Source organism: Pyrus communis, chromosome 16 (genome assembly GCF_963583255.1).
Source record: "Pyrus communis chromosome 16, drPyrComm1.1, whole genome shotgun sequence".
NCBI classification, from domain to species: Eukaryota; Viridiplantae; Streptophyta; class Magnoliopsida; order Rosales; family Rosaceae; genus Pyrus; species Pyrus communis.
In genome coordinates, this window is record NC_084818.1 from 2,951,883 (window position 1) to 2,969,781 (window position 17,899).

The following is a 17,899-nucleotide window of genomic DNA, read 5'->3' on the forward strand; positions in this document are numbered from 1 at the left end:
ATAGATGCGGATAAATCTTTTTAGGTATTAAAAATTCTTCTTTTGTGCAAGAAAACAAAAGAAAATCACAATTATTAGTCACCTGCAACTTAGTCATAACTAAGGGTTCCAGACATCGCTGAGCTGAACATATCTTAGTAGTACTTGTACAAGCAATCAACAGAAGCCCAAACTGTTGCAGCTGCTCCCTCCCACCCTTGATCAGTAGTTACCTTTTTCTTGGGGAACTGGTACACGCCCATGTTATCTACATCCATTTTTATGTATGTTCAAGTAACATCGACATTTTTTTTACCAAATCAACTACGTATTTAATAAATAAAATTCAATAGTAAACATCAAAGGTGTGTACAAAATATAAAACGTAGATGCAAAAGTAGCAAATCGAAAATGCAAAACTGAAGTGAACAAAACCACTCAAACAACGAGAAAAAAAAAATCACATTAGTATAATCCGTATTTAAGCCATGCATGCAGTTAAAAACAACCAAAATCCTATATCCTAATTAAAGATATTAATTAAAAGGTTTGTGCAATTAAGTGGAAATAAGGAAATGCTTACCATATGTGTAATCGTAAGGTAGGTTCTTCACATGCAACGTGATTGGCATTTGAAGGTCCTACTTCTTGAAGCTGTAATTTCAACAATATTCCATACACCAAAAATAGAAAAAAAGTAGCCATTAGATGTGGGTCCAAGAAGTAGGACCTTCAAAAGCCATTAGATGGTGGGGAAGGAAATTCAAGAATATAAACTATATAAAGTACCTCACATTTAAGTTGTTTATTAATCCCTGCAAGATCGTTCTCCTGTCAATTTATTCAAAAAAATTATCATGCCACGTCAACTAGTTATTAATAGAAGATTTTCTATTATATAACCGATTCCATACGCTACTGGTTATTAATTATCATACCACGTCAACTAGCTATTTAAGAGGTAACTCGTCCAACGTATAATGGCCTCGTTCACATTAGAAGATTTTCTATTGTATAACCGATTCTATACGCTACTAGAAAACCCGCTTATAAATAGAATCACATCTCTTAGCACTTATATTAGAATGTTTTTCTTGTATGTACACTCTCATTTTGAAATGTACATAACAAGATTCACAAATTTACATTTATTTTACAGAATATCTCGTCAATGTGACGAGTTTTGTGTACCTACGTAATGTTATTATTGTTCTAACAAATGTTTAAACCTTTCATCGCCCTTCCAAACTTGTAAAGTACGTCGAACATATCTAGTCCTCTCTAAGGAATTGCATGCACGTAGTTTTGACCAAATTTCAAGACAGAAGAACGAGAAGAAATATTTAATCATAATAATGTTAAAAAAATCAACTTCAACATGATTAGGGGTCAGGGGACACAAACTCGCATATGATAGGAAGACCGTGGGATGCATGGTATATGCTAGAAATACATATATACTTTTACCTTTTTGCGCAGTTCTTCTAGTTGATTAAACATCATCCGCGTCTACATATACAAAAGCAGAAGGATAAAAAAAAGGTAATGTTGAAACAATAACAATATAAAATATAAGGTGATGATTATATGTATAGCTTAATCAAGATCGATACATAATAGGGTCTATATATGGAGTTGATCAAGAGACACAGAAGAAAAATCAATAATGTACGATACACATAATTTATGACAATTGTTGATTGTGAAACATATTATACTTGTAATTATATAGTGTGATCATTGTAAAAAGAAATTTGAAGTTTCACTATAAAACTATTTGACAAATAGGAAATAGTTCAACTACTTATAAATGCATGCATGGTCTCTTTTTTTTTTTTTTTTTTTTTGGACGTGAGATTTATACTTTCAACATTCTACACCTCTTTTTAATTCTTGGTCAAAAATCTAAAGGTGTCTTTACCCTTCAAAAGAATTAACTTTGAAAATATTATCATTTTCCGTCCTTCTAGCTAGATGGTAATTTTTGCGAGTGATCAGCCATTGGTCGATGAAGGCAATCGAGATGCCATGATCAATCATGGTAAAACACTTTTGAATCTTTAATTATAAACATATATAACATGTGAGAGACTGCGAATTAAGAAACATGAGCTAGTTCTGTCTCTGTGTGCGTGTGTGTATACCTTTTCTTGTTTAGCTTTTGAGAGAGTTCTGTCAAGTTGTTTCTCAAGAACAAGCAGTTCTTTAAGGCGAAGCTGTTGCAGATCTTCTCCAAGCAAATGCCTAAATATGTGAGACTAAGAATTGATTGTATGTTTGAAAAAATGGCACAAAAGAAAAATCATATGATTGATTAATAAGTTGAATTATTATATTTTATATATACCTCTGTGAACGTTGAAGAGCCTCGTGTTTGACCTTTAATCTTGAGACCTCTTGGTATATGTTCTGCATTAAAAAAGACGATTAAGAAAATATTCATCACATCAAGAAAAGAATGCCTCTCATTCAACAACACTACAACAAAAAGGAGCACTAGCTACTGATAGTGTGCAGTAGGATCAAGCTTCAGTCCTTAATAAGTTTTTTGAAAAAAAATAGCTTATTCAAAAATTTGAAATATTAAATATGTTTGGTAAAACAAAAAAAAAAAGTTTATTTAAAAAACTGCTATTAATGACAGTAGAAAAACATAAAAAATAGAAGCAAAGTTTACCATGCTTCTAAAAAAGTTTTTTTTTTCAAAGCTTCTAAATTTTTTTTTTTTTCAAAGCATAGTGAACAGTGCTTATTTAATGAAAATTTCAAATGGCAAGTATATTGTCACACCCCGGACCCAGGGTCGGTGGAAAAATTAATCCCACCCCCGGCGTGCAAGTAAAAATAAAATAAAAAGAAAAACTAAACTTCTCTTATTCAAATAACTCCAAAATCCTTATAGGGTGTACAAAAATAATAAAAAACTCTTAAATATCTTGTCTAACACAACCTCAGCTTGCTTACCCTTTGTTAATTTTTTACCAAACCTGCAAGGTCTACAATGTATAAGGTGAGCGAAGCCACAACTCAGTAGGGACATAAATGTTATCAAGAATTATTATCAAGGCTAAACCGAGTGTCATGCAAAAAGTAATCAATTATAAAATGTGTATCATTAATCACAATTTAACTAATAAACCATGAATGTAGCTTAACTTCAATTACCCAACCCGTTAATTTATATAATAAAACACGCAGACCTGCATGCCCCATACCATGCATTTTATCACTGCAGCGGTGGTCTGTATGCTCTATCATACAAGCTAACCCCGTAACTCAATCATCACAGTTCCCCTTTTGTTAGTCATCTTGTTATACTTCATACCATTCCTATAATTTCACTTTTGCCACCCTTACTGGTACATACGAGAGTTGAACTCAACCACACAAAAGAATATTTCCATTTCCATATCCCAATCTCACATCACAACATAAATAATTTTTCAACACTCGTCAAACTCATATTTTTGCCAAGGAGAAAATTAATGATGATTTCCAAAGTCAGTTCCAATGTAAAATCCATCGGAACCAATGTTGATGCCAATGCTAAATTCCAATTATGTGAAAGTGAATTAGGGGTGGGCGTGGGTCGAGTTGGATTCATTTTGGGTAGATTGGACTTGACCTTCCTTTTTTTTTTTTTTTTTTTTTGTAACGAGTTCGAGTCAGTATGGGCTATGTATTTTTGTTAGTGAAATCGGCTCATTTGGATCCGTTTGATATGATCAGACTCCTACAGGTTGAACGAATTCGTTTTCAATCATATGTCGTATAACAAAACAACAGTATAAAACAATATTTATGTGTTTCCATTACAAAAGAATTACGTCTAACAAAGTTAATACCAATAAGTGTTCTAAAGGGACTCTTCAGACTCTTTGTTTGTAGAAGTTTGATCGTTGTTTTGCTTCTTAGGGTTAGATAGATATAAAATTATAGATCATGTACTTCTTTGTGGATCACTAATAAAATGACAAGTGTTAAGACAACCCTGAAATGGTCCAGGTCGGGTTAACCGTACATAAAAAATATGAACTTGTTTTTACACAAACAGAGTCTAACTCAGATCGTTTTGAAATTAAAAGTAAGAACTGGATGAATTTACATCGGGCCAGATAATATGGTCTAGATCCACGGGTCTAAAGACCCATATGCCCACCCTATTGTGCACTTTCAAAAATAAAAATAAAAATTTGACAATGCCAATTTCAAACCAATAAACAAACTAGTGTTAATTGAAGATGACACGGATCGACATCCATCCTAGACCAGGCACACGCGCCCAATGTCTGTCAAAACCAAGTACCACCATCAGTTTCCGCAGTTGACTACCATCCTAAACCAAGCATGAGTTGACAATGTTTGTCCAACCAATTCCTTTTTCTTTTTTCTTTCGAAACAACTTGAAAAACTCTACCAAATAAAAAACAGAAAGAAACCGCAATGAAAACTGACTATTTTTCCCAACTAGAACTAGAGAAACCAAAAAAAAGGTGAAGTGGAAGAGATGAAGAAACGATAAAGCAAACAAGACCGATGGAACATATAGGTTGTATAACTCAGTCAGTAGACGCTCATACCACCATCAGCACATACAAACATAGAAATGCAAATAGAATTGTGATAAAGCTCGGAAATTATGAAATATACCTGTGTTTCATTGTCAGCAACATTGTCCTGTGAGGAATAGCAACTTTGACGGTACTGCTCGAGGATTTTGTTCATGCTGATCAAAGAAAGAAAACAGTCAAACATTTTATACTTATAAATTAGAGGCAATATATAAATACAGATACAGAAAACTGAGTGCGGGATGAAAGATGAAATCAGATTGAATGGATCAATTGATGTGCGTGCGTGCGCTATGAAACTTCAGCGATTAACAGAGAAAAACTAAGGATTTTTTTCCTCATAGGGAAAGATTTAGATGTTGAGTTTTATCACACTTATACAAATTTACTTTCTCCCATTAGCTACACATATTACGCACATACCAGTCTACTATGCGTGCCATTAGCTAAACAAATTTACTTCCTCCCATTAGCTAAATGGGAGAAAATACATAATTCGATAAATACATAATTGGTTCCGCATAAAATTAAACTTCCTTTAAGTTATTACCTATGGGACCAAGGAAATTTATTAATTTAGCTCAATATTAAATAATTGATAAATTAATACGAATTCATCAAGACGTCTCGTATTTTCAGCAATATTGTACTTTGTATTTTGTTTCTCGTTTGCGAACTATCAATTCTATGTATTTATTTAACCAAACAAAATTCATGAATCAACTTGTCTTCCCCAGAAATAGATTGTAAATTGTTCGATGTAATACATTATTGTATTTTATGAACATTTAATCGAGCAAAAATCTATTTAAACAAACAAAAGTTAGAGTAATAGAAAAATTATTAATTTATATATTACATGAGACCTATATGAATTTTTTTATAATGTACTATCTTATAACTTTAGCGAATTTTCAATTTAGCACATTCTTCCCAAGTTGGGGCAAACAGAAAATATTAATTAATAGAGGTTGTTAATTTATCTGGTATTAGATTATTGAGGTTCTACCGGATTATATTTGTAGTTGGAGGAGCGATTATGATCAATGATGTTCAATTTAAGAAAATAATTAATTAAAGGCATTTTAAGGAATTTTTGAAAACTTAATCAACCACTTTGACCATGATGTTAGTAGCAACCACCCACAAATTTTTTTGAAAACTTATACACACACACACACACACACATACATCTACATGTTTATGTATAAGAAAAATAGGAAACACTCTTTATTATTCCTGCAAGAAATTAAATTAGAAAAAAGGTAATTAATTAACAGAACTTGAGCTGCTAAAACCATAACATTAATATTGAAACAAATAATAGGAAACACTCTTGATTCTTGATTCCTCTCTCTTTCTCTCAGCGTTTTTATGTCTTGAAGCTTAGAAATAGAGAGAGATAAACCCTAGATATAAATTCCCAAAAGAAAGACCTGAGAGCATAGACAAAGACTCAAAAATAAAAATAAATAGAAAAAAACCCAGGACGATCAACAGTACCTACAGTCAGAGAAATACAAGTACACGATAAGATGCATCGGAGAAGCATACAGGCCCTCTATACGAAGTCTCCCCACAAATCCAACAAGAAGAAAGAAATAATATAGTTCATATGTAGAATTTACATATGTTAACCAAAGAGCAAACCAATTATACGATGACTTATAACGTAATATTTATATTATAAGCAAATAAATTACAAACAAACAAATATATATGGATCGAGTTTCTTCCTATGCATCACTTCTCTATGCTTGGTAATTACTTACATACATACATATAACATATATGTGTATGCGATGAATTTTAGGAATTAAAGAAATTAAAACAAACCCACATTTTTAGGGTTTTTTTTTTGTAAAAAGTTTAGAACAAGGAAACCCTTAATAACATTTACATATAATAAATCGAGAGAGAGAGAGAGATAGAGAGAGAGAGAGAGAGAGAGAGAGAGGGAGGGAGGGAGGGAGGGAGGGTGGGAGGGAGGATATAACTCGGTGCTGCAGAAGTCATAGAGCTTCCCACGGCTGGAGTAGATGATAAGGGCAACTTGGGCATCACAAAGCACAGAGAGCTCATGAGCTTTCTTGCGCAGACCGTTCCTGCGTTTTGAGAAGGTCACCTGAAGGTTGATATTGTTCTTTATTCTCTCCATAACCACTCTCCCTCTCCCCATTCTCTCTCTCTCTCTCTCTCTCTCTCTCTCTCTCTCTCTCTCTATAAAACTAGTAGTACAATGCAATAACACCAGCAAAACCAGAGAATATAAGAATCCAAACTTTGTTAATTGCCATTATAATTTGTGGTCACTTTCTGAGAGACCGAGAAAGTGAGAGTTAGTGAGAGAGGAGGATGATGACAAGTTAAAGGACACGTGTCGGACTCTGTACATGGGCTTTTGCATTTCTCAGTGATAGAACAGTATAAAAATGGCCTACCATGGTACAATTTTACTGTATCCCAAAGGGGAGTGGTCAGGCGTGGCTCCAGGGCCATCACCGGCAACCCTAGTGTACAGTATTACTGGTAAAGTCGAACCTAATTTACTTTAACACCCTGCAAGGCCGTCACCGGCAACCCTAGTGTAAACTATTACTGGTAAAGTCGAACCTAATTTACTTTAACACCCTGTAAGGCCGTCACCGGCAACCCTAGTGTACAGTATTACTGGTGAAGTCGCACCTAATTTACTTTAACACCCTGCAACAGGATCTCGACACGTAGTATAGCTCCTAAATGCTTAACCGCACCGGAAGTTTTGGGTTTTGGCCAGTGGGCAACCGAGCATTAGTTTCATTGTTAATTGCTTTATATATATGTTAACTTTTTTTTCCATTAGTGGCAATTCTTTTTGTACAAGCTTTAAGTGGTGGCTAAATTAAGGTTTAAAATGTCAGTATGATTCATGTGTGTTTATTTCTAAGGCCTAATAGAATAAACAGTCATCATAGTAATAAGGTAATCGGAAAATAAGTTCGGTGGTAAACAATAAGGATTTAAACTCTTATGGTATAGTTTGTTAGCAAATTTAGTCAAAAAATGATTTTTTTTCTGTTAAATGTTTGATAAATGCAAGGGGTAAAAAATGTACTTTGATTGTGCACCTTCTTCTTTCTTGTCTCTCTACTCTCTCTAATTTGTATATGCACTTTCTTCTATCTCGTGGTGACAGAAAATCTCAAGCACACTCCAATTTGTGTTCCTTTTGATTGTGAGTCCTTATTTTTCTTACATCGGCTCATATCCGTTTGATATTCTACGAACCTTATTAGCTTCACATGTGTATCCAACTACGAGGTTTGGATTCGTCAAAATATTTAGAAATCGTGCCTTTCGAGTTTTGTATGCATATATCAGATTGGTTAGAGTCTCCACTAACTTGAATCTAATTGTTCCCTATACTTTGCATGTGATCTAACATCTTAATGGATATGGTGTTTGGTTTTTGCTCACCATCAGTCCTGGGTTCAAAATTTCCTCTCAAATTATTGTAATAGTTTTGAAACCCTCATTCCCCTTAATAATAATAATATTTATAAAAAAAAAAAATTTATTTGTTCCCTATTTGTTTCAAATATTTATTTTGGATGGAAAAAATAGGAAATTTGGCTGTATCAAGGTTGGGAATTGGCCGGTTAGACAACCACGAAAATGGTTGGAGATAGACAAATAGGATAGAAAGAAGGTGAAGACATAAATTACAGAGAGATGAAGAGAGAATGTGAATAGATAGAAAAAGTAAGGTACAATATATTTTTATCCCAAATATTTAACGGCTTGTTATATTAACATCCCACATACACATTTGCTTTTTTAGTTAAAAATTATCTTAATACATCCCACGTATTTCTCCATAATACCTTTTCACCCCACACTCTTTAACATACACTTTACATTTTCTATATACACCCCACATTTCCTACATACACTCCATACTCTTTACATCTTATATGCAAATACATAATATCATCCAAAGCACCATCGGTGTGAAGCTGAAGGCTTATGGGATACCAGAGTTTTTCTAATTTCTCCCAACCACACTTGAAGGATAACTCCACTTTGAACTTGAGGGGATTTAGTTCAACAAATCCTAAACGAGGTGTTGTGGGTTACCACCTCAACAATCTCATATTCTCATTAGCCTAATTCAACGGAGTGTACAAGGCATAACTCATACTCTATTACATGCATGCAGAAATGACTGGCATTGTTGATGGAAATCTTGGAGGATTGAGACCCCATGCTACTCCGTTTCCAGCATTGCTCTTCTGCTCTCCTTGATTCTGTCTGTCGACTAATTTAACCAGTCAGTCGTCAACAACAATGATCGTTCGATGTCTGCCACATAACCAAAACTTCACGTAAGCAAAACTTCACATGAACAAGAAATTTTGAAGCTTTCCGAAACGTCAATCTCATGTCGCATTCGTAAAAAATAATTGTTCTCAATATTAATGTGTTTATAGTTTCAATGCTTAAAGTTTTGTTCTACAATGGAGGGTGAGATGGGTTATGAGAGTTGAAGTAGATAAATAATACATTGAAAGTGATTTGGAGTGTATTTAGAATTAAAAAAAAAAAAAAAAAAAAAAAACCTAACAAGGTCGAAATTGTCATAACATAGTAGGGTACATAAGTCATTTAACATTAAATTTTAATGTGGAGTGTATTCAATATTATGTAGGGTGCTAATAGAAAAAGCCATACAAGGGTTTAAAGCCTTTTTTTTTTTGTTTTTTGTTTTGTTTTGTTTTTATTTTTATTTTTATCATGGGAACAATCTTTCGATTACCTTATCACCACATGGATAATGTATCCATATAGGCTTATTCCTCAATTTTTTTTTTTTACATAGAATTAATTAATAAAATTACACTACAAATAAAACATTTTGAACTCGATATTTAAAAATAGAAAAAGCTTTGCTGACTTTGTAACGAGTGAAAGACAATAAAGTAATTTCATAACTAATCGCCGGCCAAACACTATTTTGTTAGATTTCTTGGGTATGTTCGGCCTATGTTCTTTTCTACAATGCAATGTCGGTATCAATAGGTACACTTACTATATTTCGAATGAGTACCCTTTTTCCAGTCACTTGATTGCCAAAAGAACAATAATAATGTAAACATTGCCTTGGTCTTGATTGAAAATTTGAGGCCTTCTGTTACGTGACTAATAACTGGGCTTCCCATGAATTGGCCCTTGATTCGAGTTGCTGGATGCTGGATACCCCTCCACACCAATTTGGGCCATTTGCTTTGGAAGACTTGTCTCTAGACCCATAGGTTACTTGTGTTTTAGGCCTTTCATCCTATTGTTGGGCATTAGAAATACTGGAAAAGCTTTTATCCAATTTTTTTCTTTTAAACAACGATATATTAACTTTTAACGCTTAGTTTTTGACTTTTGGGAAATATTTTAGCTAATGAATTAGTAGTAGTTGTTATTGTTTCTTTGTTACCTTTAGTAGTTCCTATATCTGTCATGTTCCTCGGATTATTTACAAGCGGTATTCAAGCTCTTATTTTTGCAACCTTAGCTGCGGATACAAAAAAGGTGAGGGAACAATTAATTTTAAACTTGTCATTCACGAAATTCAAACATAAAATATTTCACTTATAAGTCTAAAAAAATACATATAATATAAATGGCGAAAAAACTTGATTTTTGTTGTGGTTCCAAATCTACAATATCCTTTCTACAAAGGTATATGCTAGTAGCTGTCACAATCTAAAACTGTGAAAGTGATTACATCCTTCATTTATACCTTAGCCTGAATATTAAATTTACACCTCCATATTCATTATGTACCATAAAATATGGGGTGTGCTAATTACACACTTATTTTTACTTCTCACACAGCTCTTGATAATTTTTGTCCTTTGATTTTTTTCAATTCATCCGATCCGACGGACGGAAATTAAAAGGATATTTGAAAAGTAAAAAGAAGTGTGTGAAACATCTTTAAAAGAGTTACCAAAACTTTTCTTTAAAAGTGTACTTTGCTAACCCAGTTGGCATATTTATAGTAAAATTTGTCATTCCAACCTTTCAGCTAACTCTTGAAATTTTATCTTTCAATCTAAAATATTAATACCTTAATTTCATCTTATCTTATGGAAGAAAATATATTCCGTGATCCAATTTACTAACTTTAAAAAGTAGCAATTGATAATTCTTTAATTTACTAATTGAGTTGCTACCATGATTGGAAATACGTTTTTCTTACATAGCACAAAAAATATCTAATTTTTCTATCCAATTGCTACTTCTCTTAAAAGATGCTATTATATATAACCTGAAAAAGTGATCAAATTTTCCTGAGAAAGCATGAAAGAGAGAATTTTTAGTGTTGGAATATCACCAATAAATCAAGTATTATAATATAATTCGTAAAACTTTTTATAAATTTTTAATTAATTATATTATTACATTTGTCATATGCTGTATACTTGGCACATTAAAAAATTTCTCGTGATGGAAAAGCAATCCCACACTTCAACTTCACATGATGACACAACTCTCTAGATAAGTGTTTCCGAACGTACATGTGGCAACCATGGATTTTCCGAACTTCTTTGAATCTGTCAGCGTTCACGAATCTGTCAGCATTCAGAGACTTAAATCTTCCCCAACATCTTCCACTCTCTATCTCTCTCTCTCTACCCTCTGCAACACAAACTCAAGAAAAATGGCACTTTCTCTCAGATTACACAACCTTCCCTCCCCGACCTTCAGACCCAAACCACGATCATCATCAAAGGCCACTCTGTCTCCTCCTAATCCATCTCTCTCTCTCATCTCCTCCTCTCCCCTTCCGCACCTCCTACTCAGAACCTCACACTCCCTCACCATTAGAGCCGCTTCCTCCTCCTCTTCTTCCCCGACCACGGTTGCTGATCCACAGGGCATCAAGGTATCTGACTCAGTTGTATATTAGACATTAATTTCTATGTGTGTCTTGCATTATGTGTGGGTATATATGTATGAATGTGTTTTTCTCTGTCAATCTGTATTGGTTTTGAATTCTGGGTTGATTTAACAAATGGGGTTTCTTTTTATTTCAGATTAATTTGGTTCCCACTGAACCAATTGAAGGTCAGAAGACTGGAACCAGTGGTCTCCGAAAAAAGGTTGGTTCTTGATTATTTGATGCCTTTTTGTTCATTTGAGTGGACTTTCTGTTATCTGAAAGGTGCTAAATTGAACACCTTTTTTCCTACATTGTGTTTGCAAATCAAATATATAATTGAAGGCTGATTTTTTTTTTTCCGAAAATTATAATCCGATTTGTAGGTGAAAGTTTTTCAGCAAGAAAATTACCTTGCAAATTGGATTCAGGTATGAATACTTGCACTTATTTAGGGTATTGAATTCATCTTTGCTTTTACTGCATTGTGGTTTTGAATGTCATTTAGATTTTTCTGGTGTATAGGCTTTATTTGATTCGTTGCCGCCTGAGGATTACAAGAATGGGGTATTAGTGTTAGGAGGTGATGGTCGTTACTTTAATCGTGAAGCTGCGCAGGTTCTTTTTCGACGTTTCATCCTTTATTTTCATAAACAATCGAACCTGTATTAAAATTTTTCTGTTTGCTTTACTTTCTTCTGTTTCCGTTGATTCTAGAAATCCAACTTCCCCACAAAAAAAAAAAAAGAAAAGAAAAGAAAAAGAAATCCTACTTCCCCTGTTAGTGATAATCGTTGTGGATGTACAATGCAGATTATTATCAAAATTGCCGCAGGGAACGGTGTTGGGAAAATTTTGGTTGGCAAGTAAGTGTATACGTTGGCTGATATTTCCAGTGGTAGTGCTTTTGTATGATTGTTTTAATCTTGTGATTCTTATTTTTACTCTTCTATGTAATGCATTTCAGCTTTAAATAAACGAGTCAATGATGAGCTTTTGTTGATGCAGGGAAGGAATCTTGTCAACACCTGCCGTTTCTGCAGTAATCAGAAAGAGGAAGGCAAGCTAGTGCTGCTTGATTTTTCTGTACTTCGGCATCTTGGCACATCGTGTTTAATTGGATTTATTTTTCCTTTGTCTTGTTACTAATTAATCAATTATTTTATAGGCCAATGGGGGATTTATTATGAGTGCAAGCCACAATCCTGGTGGACCTGATTATGATTGGGGTATTAAGGTGAGTTCTTATGCATACATAATTTAAAGAATGGATTAGTGTTTATACTAATCTAGTCTTCGAAGTTTCCATGTTTCAACTATTTTTTTCTTGAATTTCTTTAGGTTTTGTGTTTATGCATTTCTCCAAATCAACTACTTCATCATATCTGACTCGTGTTCACATTCCAGTTTAATTACAACAGTGGTCAACCTGCACCCGAGTCGATCACAGATAAGATTTACGGAAACACTCTTTCTGTAAGTATGTGGTTTTATGTGCACGTTTGCTTCACTTTCTATCATGCTATTTGTACTTGTTGAGTGTTGTGCGGTTTTTCTTTTCTTTCATGTCTTCATGTAGAGTTCAATATAGCAATTACTTCGGAAAAACAGCTGATTGCTGGATAAAAATCTCCAGCAGGAGAAGTTTTGACTCTAATATAGAGTGTTGAAGCATAAGCTCAAAACTTAGAACTTTGCATCGAATTTCATGTGTTTCTAATTTCCTACTGTACTTTTCTCTATTTGATTTAAGTTTGAATCGTATAAGTACAATGCAGATCTCTGAAATAAAGGTAGCAGATATTGCTGATGTTGACCTATCTACTCTCGGAGTTGTAAAGTATGGGAACTTCAGTGTTGAAGTTGTAGATCCGGTTTCTGATTATTTGGAACTGTTGGAGGTGGGAAACAAAAATCATGCATTTTAGCATATTTAGATGAAAATTCATCCAGTTTTGAGACAACTAATTCTATGGGATTTCGTGCAGAATGTATTTGACTTCCAGCTTATTAAGAGTCTTCTACAGTTAGACTTCAGGTATGTTAGTTGCCTTCTACCAATGACTTTAACCGTATGCTAGTTTATAACTGCAAAGTTGTTGGTAATTAGGAAATACTTCCCATTCATTTGTCCCGTTGCAAAATCATAGAGGGTATTATTTTCTTAATGACATGAACTTTTCAGGTTTATGTTTGACGCAATGCATGCTGTTACTGGTGCTTATGCAAAACCCATCTTTGTGGATAAGCTCGGAGCCAGTCCGGTACGTTAGATAAATATAGGACAACTTGAAAGTGATTATACTCTCTATATTATCCTATTTCTCTATTCATAATGAGAGATGTTTGGCATGCCGTGTGTAGGATTCAATTTCAAATGGAGTGCCTCTGGAGGATTTTGGTCATGGTCATCCAGATCCTAATCTTACGTAAGAGATTAGTAATTAAATTAATGTTACCTTCATATTATATGAGGCCATTGCTAATTTCGACTTATGTTGTCAAATAGATATGCCAAGGATTTGGTCGACATTCTGTATAGCGAAAATGGACCTGACTTTGGGGCTGCTAGTGATGGTATGTTAGATGACTAAGGAGGTAGAATTTGTGTGAATGGCTTTATGACTAAAGAACCATGCTGTTTGATTTAGCATGGAAATGCCAAAGTCATACATTATACAGCTTTTCTATGTAACTGCCGTTTAGAAGCTGCAATGGACGTACCATTTTCTCGAATAACAAAAACGTTTCTCTTTTATTAGGGGATGGTGATAGAAACATGATTCTTGGTAGAAGCTTTTTCGTCACTCCTTCAGACTCTGTTGCAATTATTGCAGCCAATGCACAAGAAGCTATTCCATACTTCCGGGGTGGTCCCAAGGTCATGCACCCTTTGTTCCATCGTTATTTGTTTGCAGTGTAGTTTTCCTGCAGTACAACAAGAGGTGACTTTTTTTTTTCCTTTAATTATTTAGGGATTAGCTCGATCCATGCCAACAAGTGGTGCACTTGATCGTGTTGCTGAAAAATTGAAGCTTCCTTTCTTTGAGGTTTAGTTCTCCTTAACTTTTGTATTGATAAAAGACGTAGAATCATAATGTATTTGGTGCAGTGGTTTATTTCTACAAGATGCTTTTTGAGTAACATATGATGTACGCTCAGGTTCCCACTGGTTGGAAGTTCTTTGGTAATCTTATGGATGCTGGGAAGTTATCTATCTGCGGGGAAGAGAGTTTTGGAACAGGTTCTGATCACATCCGCGAGAAAGATGGCATATGGTATTTGTCTAAATCTATATTTTAGGGTGATCAGGGTGGTGCACATTTTGTCTGCATTAAAGAAGATTTCTCATATGTGGGCTGGTTATTAACAAAAGCTGTAATTCTCTGCTTAAGTTTGCCTTCATGGGGCATATCAAAACATTAGAAATACTCCTTTTCACTTTTAAACATATTATTCTCCATTCGATCCCAATGAATTGTCACTTCTTGTGGCGTTTTGAAAAAAAATTGTCACTTCTTTTGTAAAATGACTCGAGTATTTACCAATGACAGGGCTGTTTTAGCTTGGCTTTCAATCATTGCATATCGAAACGAAGACAAAAAACCTGGGGAGAAGTTGGTCTCTGTCTCAGATGTTGTGAAGGAACACTGGGCAACCTATGGAAGAAATTTCTTTTCTCGATATGACTATGAAGTGAGCATCACAAACTGCATTTAAACCATCCTTGCACAATCAGAGTCTATACTTCAGTTTCAGTCGTGGAACTTTGAGTATCCACAAACTGGATCGATTTGGTTTTATTGGGATTGGTGCAGTTTTTTAACTGGTGTAATCTTTACCCAGGAATGCGAGTCTGCAGGTGCCAACAAAATGATAGATTATCTTCGAGAATTGATCTCTAGCAGCAAGACCGGTTACAAGTATGGTAAGTTTGGACCCTCTACTTCTCTTGATACTATCATGATCTTGGATGCTGAAAGTTATCATCCCACAGGAAATTACGTTCTCCAATTCGCTGATGACTTTACGTACACTGATCCTGTAAGTTCCTTTACATGCTTTCCTTCTTCCATCAAATTTGACTTCAAGCAAATGAATACAGTTTGATAGATCAACTTATTCTAATCTCATACAATTTTGCAGGTTGATGGAAGTGTGGCATCGAAGCAAGGTGTTCGGTTTGTTTTTACCGATGGATCAAGGATCATATATCGCTTATCAGTAATAAACTTTCTTTGTTTACTTTCGATAATGACTTATTTACACTTTAATCTTTAGGACTTAATCCTCATCAAAACGGAAGTAACTTACAAATTTCATATACTATATAGGGAACGGGTTCAGCAGGAGCAACTGTTCGAATTTACATAGAACAATATGAACCAGATGCCTCTAAACATGATGCGGATGCCCAAATGGCACTAAAGCCATTGATAGGTTAGTTTTTCTGTTGTTTCTATAACAAACCCTTACAGACATGGTTACTTATTATTCCTTTTCTTGTTACGCTTTAGATTTGGCGTTGTCTGTATCGAAGCTGAAGGAATTCACTGGAAGGGAGAAGCCCACAGTCATCACATGAGCACAATGACACCATGACTGGTCTCTTCTGTCAAAGTGTTACCCTAAGCCTTGCCGGAAGCAGCGCGTTGTGACACAGATTCACCATGTTCAGTTTTGGTCTACGGTAGGTAGTCCCAGCTTTCTGGAAAAGAAACAAGTCCTGAATGTCCTTGTATAATATGTTGACGTATGTGGATGTGAGAATAAAGAGACTGATTCCTCGGTTCAATAAGTGATGCCATGTCATTGTTTCTCTAAGAACTGATAGGTATTTAAATGGATAGATAGATAGAGTCCACTATCTTCAAGTGCGTGGAGCGGTTAGAAAGTGCGGTTCATTGTTCCCCGTTTCTCGTACTATTTGTAGAGAACTAAAATAACGAAAGACAACAATCTCTTTACAAGAAAAAGACACTGATGGACAAAGTAAGTTTTCATCAACCAAAACAGAGTCCGCTTCTACTTCTTGCAAGAATTACTGACTTATGCAACCATGCTCAGTATTCTTTGACATTAAAAAAAAAACCTAGAAATCTGAAAATCTGAAAATGCAAATTAAAAAAATTACAAAATAAAACCCCCCAGAAAGCTTAAATGACTACAAATAATGAGAGAGATTGTTCACTAACTCATAATAAAAATGGAAGGAATTGAATTGATGAATTGGAATGGAAAGGAGTAAATTTCTATTTATAAAATTGTGGTCAAGTAGGATTTAGAAACATTCTAAAAAACTTTGGAATCCATGTGTAATCAAATAGGATTTTAAAAGACCTTAAAAATTCCATTAAAATGCAAGGGTGGGCTATTAAAGGATTTTAAAAGATTTTAGAATCTTGGTATAGTTAATTAAGATTTTAAAGGATTTTATAGGATCCATGCAAATCTAAATGTATTAAAAAAATTTAAAGATTTTTTTTATTTGATAATATATATATATTTTATGGATTTTGAAAGATTTCACTGAATGAGTGATTTTGTAAAATTTGAGAAGAAATGGTAAGCATAAAAAGACTAAAGAATCCTACCTCCAACCCTAGAATTTCTTTTCAACCCCTTTACTTTCTTTCTCTCTCTCTCTCTCTCTCTTCACTCTACTACTCTAGCTTTCTTTCTCTCTCTTCCCATTTCATTGAAAACATTTCTCCATTTTTACTCTTGTTTTCTTGGTTGAACATGTTCATGGACGGAGCCAATGAAGCCTCACTATGGATAGATGCCCCCACTCAAGTGATTCGTTTGTTAGGTTGCAGACTGCAATTACACACTCGTTATCTTTGAAGAAAATATGTGTATGTAATATTCAACATGCTTTCATAGTACAATTATTCCATATCAAATATTATATGAGCAAAAGTGCTCTTGTTTTGTCATGCAAACCGCCCCTATCCTGCCTCATATATTAATATTTTTTTTCATCACTTTGTCACTTTCCACTACTACACTTAAATTTTTGTAACATCGGAATGTGATACATCCTCATTTGAATTCATCCCTATTATCATGTTGGGCATAAGCCATACTATAATAAGATTTTATTTGTTGTTTTTTTGGATTGTCCCCGCTACCCCCACTGGAAGAAGTTTCTAGCTCCGTCCCTAAACGTGTTAGCCCTGATTTCTCTGCCGTACTCCCCACATGTCCTTAGACCTTCCTCTACACTGTTGCATAAACTTCCCTTTTCTCCTTTTCCACACACACACACACGCGCGTGGGACACACACACACGCACGCACGTGCGCGTGCGCACACACATATATAAGGATCATAATCTCATCTGGGTGCCAATTAATTTCACAATTTAAGTACTTATGTTTCGATAAAACTTACAAAGTTAAGAATTGAACAAAGAAAAGAATGGTAACTG

The 17,899-nt window shown here is 34.4% G+C and overlaps 2 protein-coding genes across 2 annotated transcripts; one reads left to right on the forward strand and one right to left on the reverse strand.

Annotated features, from left to right (window-relative positions):
• Positions 1-299: 299 nt before the first annotated feature.
• On the reverse strand, positions 300-6,761 carry LOC137721128 (agamous-like MADS-box protein MADS3). Its single transcript, XM_068460240.1, has 8 exons — positions 6,524-6,761; positions 4,630-4,705; positions 2,327-2,388; positions 2,124-2,223; positions 1,447-1,488; positions 769-810; positions 563-633; positions 300-303 (listed from the first exon to the last, which is right to left on the reverse strand). The coding sequence occupies exons 1-8, from the start codon at positions 6,727-6,729 to the stop codon at positions 300-302; spliced, it is 603 nt and encodes a 200-aa protein (XP_068316341.1). The 5' UTR covers positions 6,730-6,761.
• Positions 6,762-11,158: 4,397 nt separating this feature from the next.
• LOC137720462 (phosphoglucomutase, chloroplastic) lies at positions 11,159-16,258 on the forward strand. Its single transcript, XM_068459531.1, has 22 exons — positions 11,159-11,472; positions 11,624-11,689; positions 11,853-11,897; positions 11,992-12,084; positions 12,280-12,332; positions 12,475-12,526; positions 12,635-12,703; positions 12,874-12,942; positions 13,245-13,367; positions 13,455-13,504; positions 13,652-13,730; positions 13,831-13,895; positions 13,976-14,043; positions 14,229-14,347; positions 14,442-14,516; positions 14,629-14,744; positions 15,021-15,162; positions 15,313-15,394; positions 15,464-15,510; positions 15,613-15,690; positions 15,801-15,906; positions 15,984-16,258. The coding sequence occupies exons 1-22, from the start codon at positions 11,248-11,250 to the stop codon at positions 16,049-16,051; spliced, it is 1,890 nt and encodes a 629-aa protein (XP_068315632.1). The 5' UTR covers positions 11,159-11,247; the 3' UTR covers positions 16,052-16,258.
• The last annotated feature ends 1,641 nt before the right edge of the window (positions 16,259-17,899 follow it).

Bases quoted from the DNA above. Each gene is read 5' to 3' on its own strand.
- LOC137721128 (XM_068460240.1), bottom strand. From the start codon at position 6,729: ATGGGGAGAGGGAGAGTGGTTATGGAGAGAATAAAGAACAATATCAAC. The intron at 4,706-6,523 runs CTCCCTCCCTCC...TTCTTTGATCAG, and splicing joins TATCCTCCCTCCCACCCTCC to CATGAACAAAATCCTCGAGC. The intron at 2,224-2,326 runs GTATATATAAAA...TCACATATTTAG, and splicing joins GCTCTTCAACGTTCACAGAG to GCATTTGCTTGGAGAAGATC.
- LOC137720462 (XM_068459531.1), top strand. From the start codon at position 11,248: ATGGCACTTTCTCTCAGATTACACAACCTTCCCTCCCCGACCTTCAGA. The intron at 14,348-14,441 runs GTCATGCACCCT...TTAATTATTTAG, and splicing joins ACTTCCGGGGTGGTCCCAAG to GGATTAGCTCGATCCATGCC. The intron at 15,163-15,312 runs GTGAGCATCACA...ATCTTTACCCAG, and splicing joins TTTCTCGATATGACTATGAA to GAATGCGAGTCTGCAGGTGC.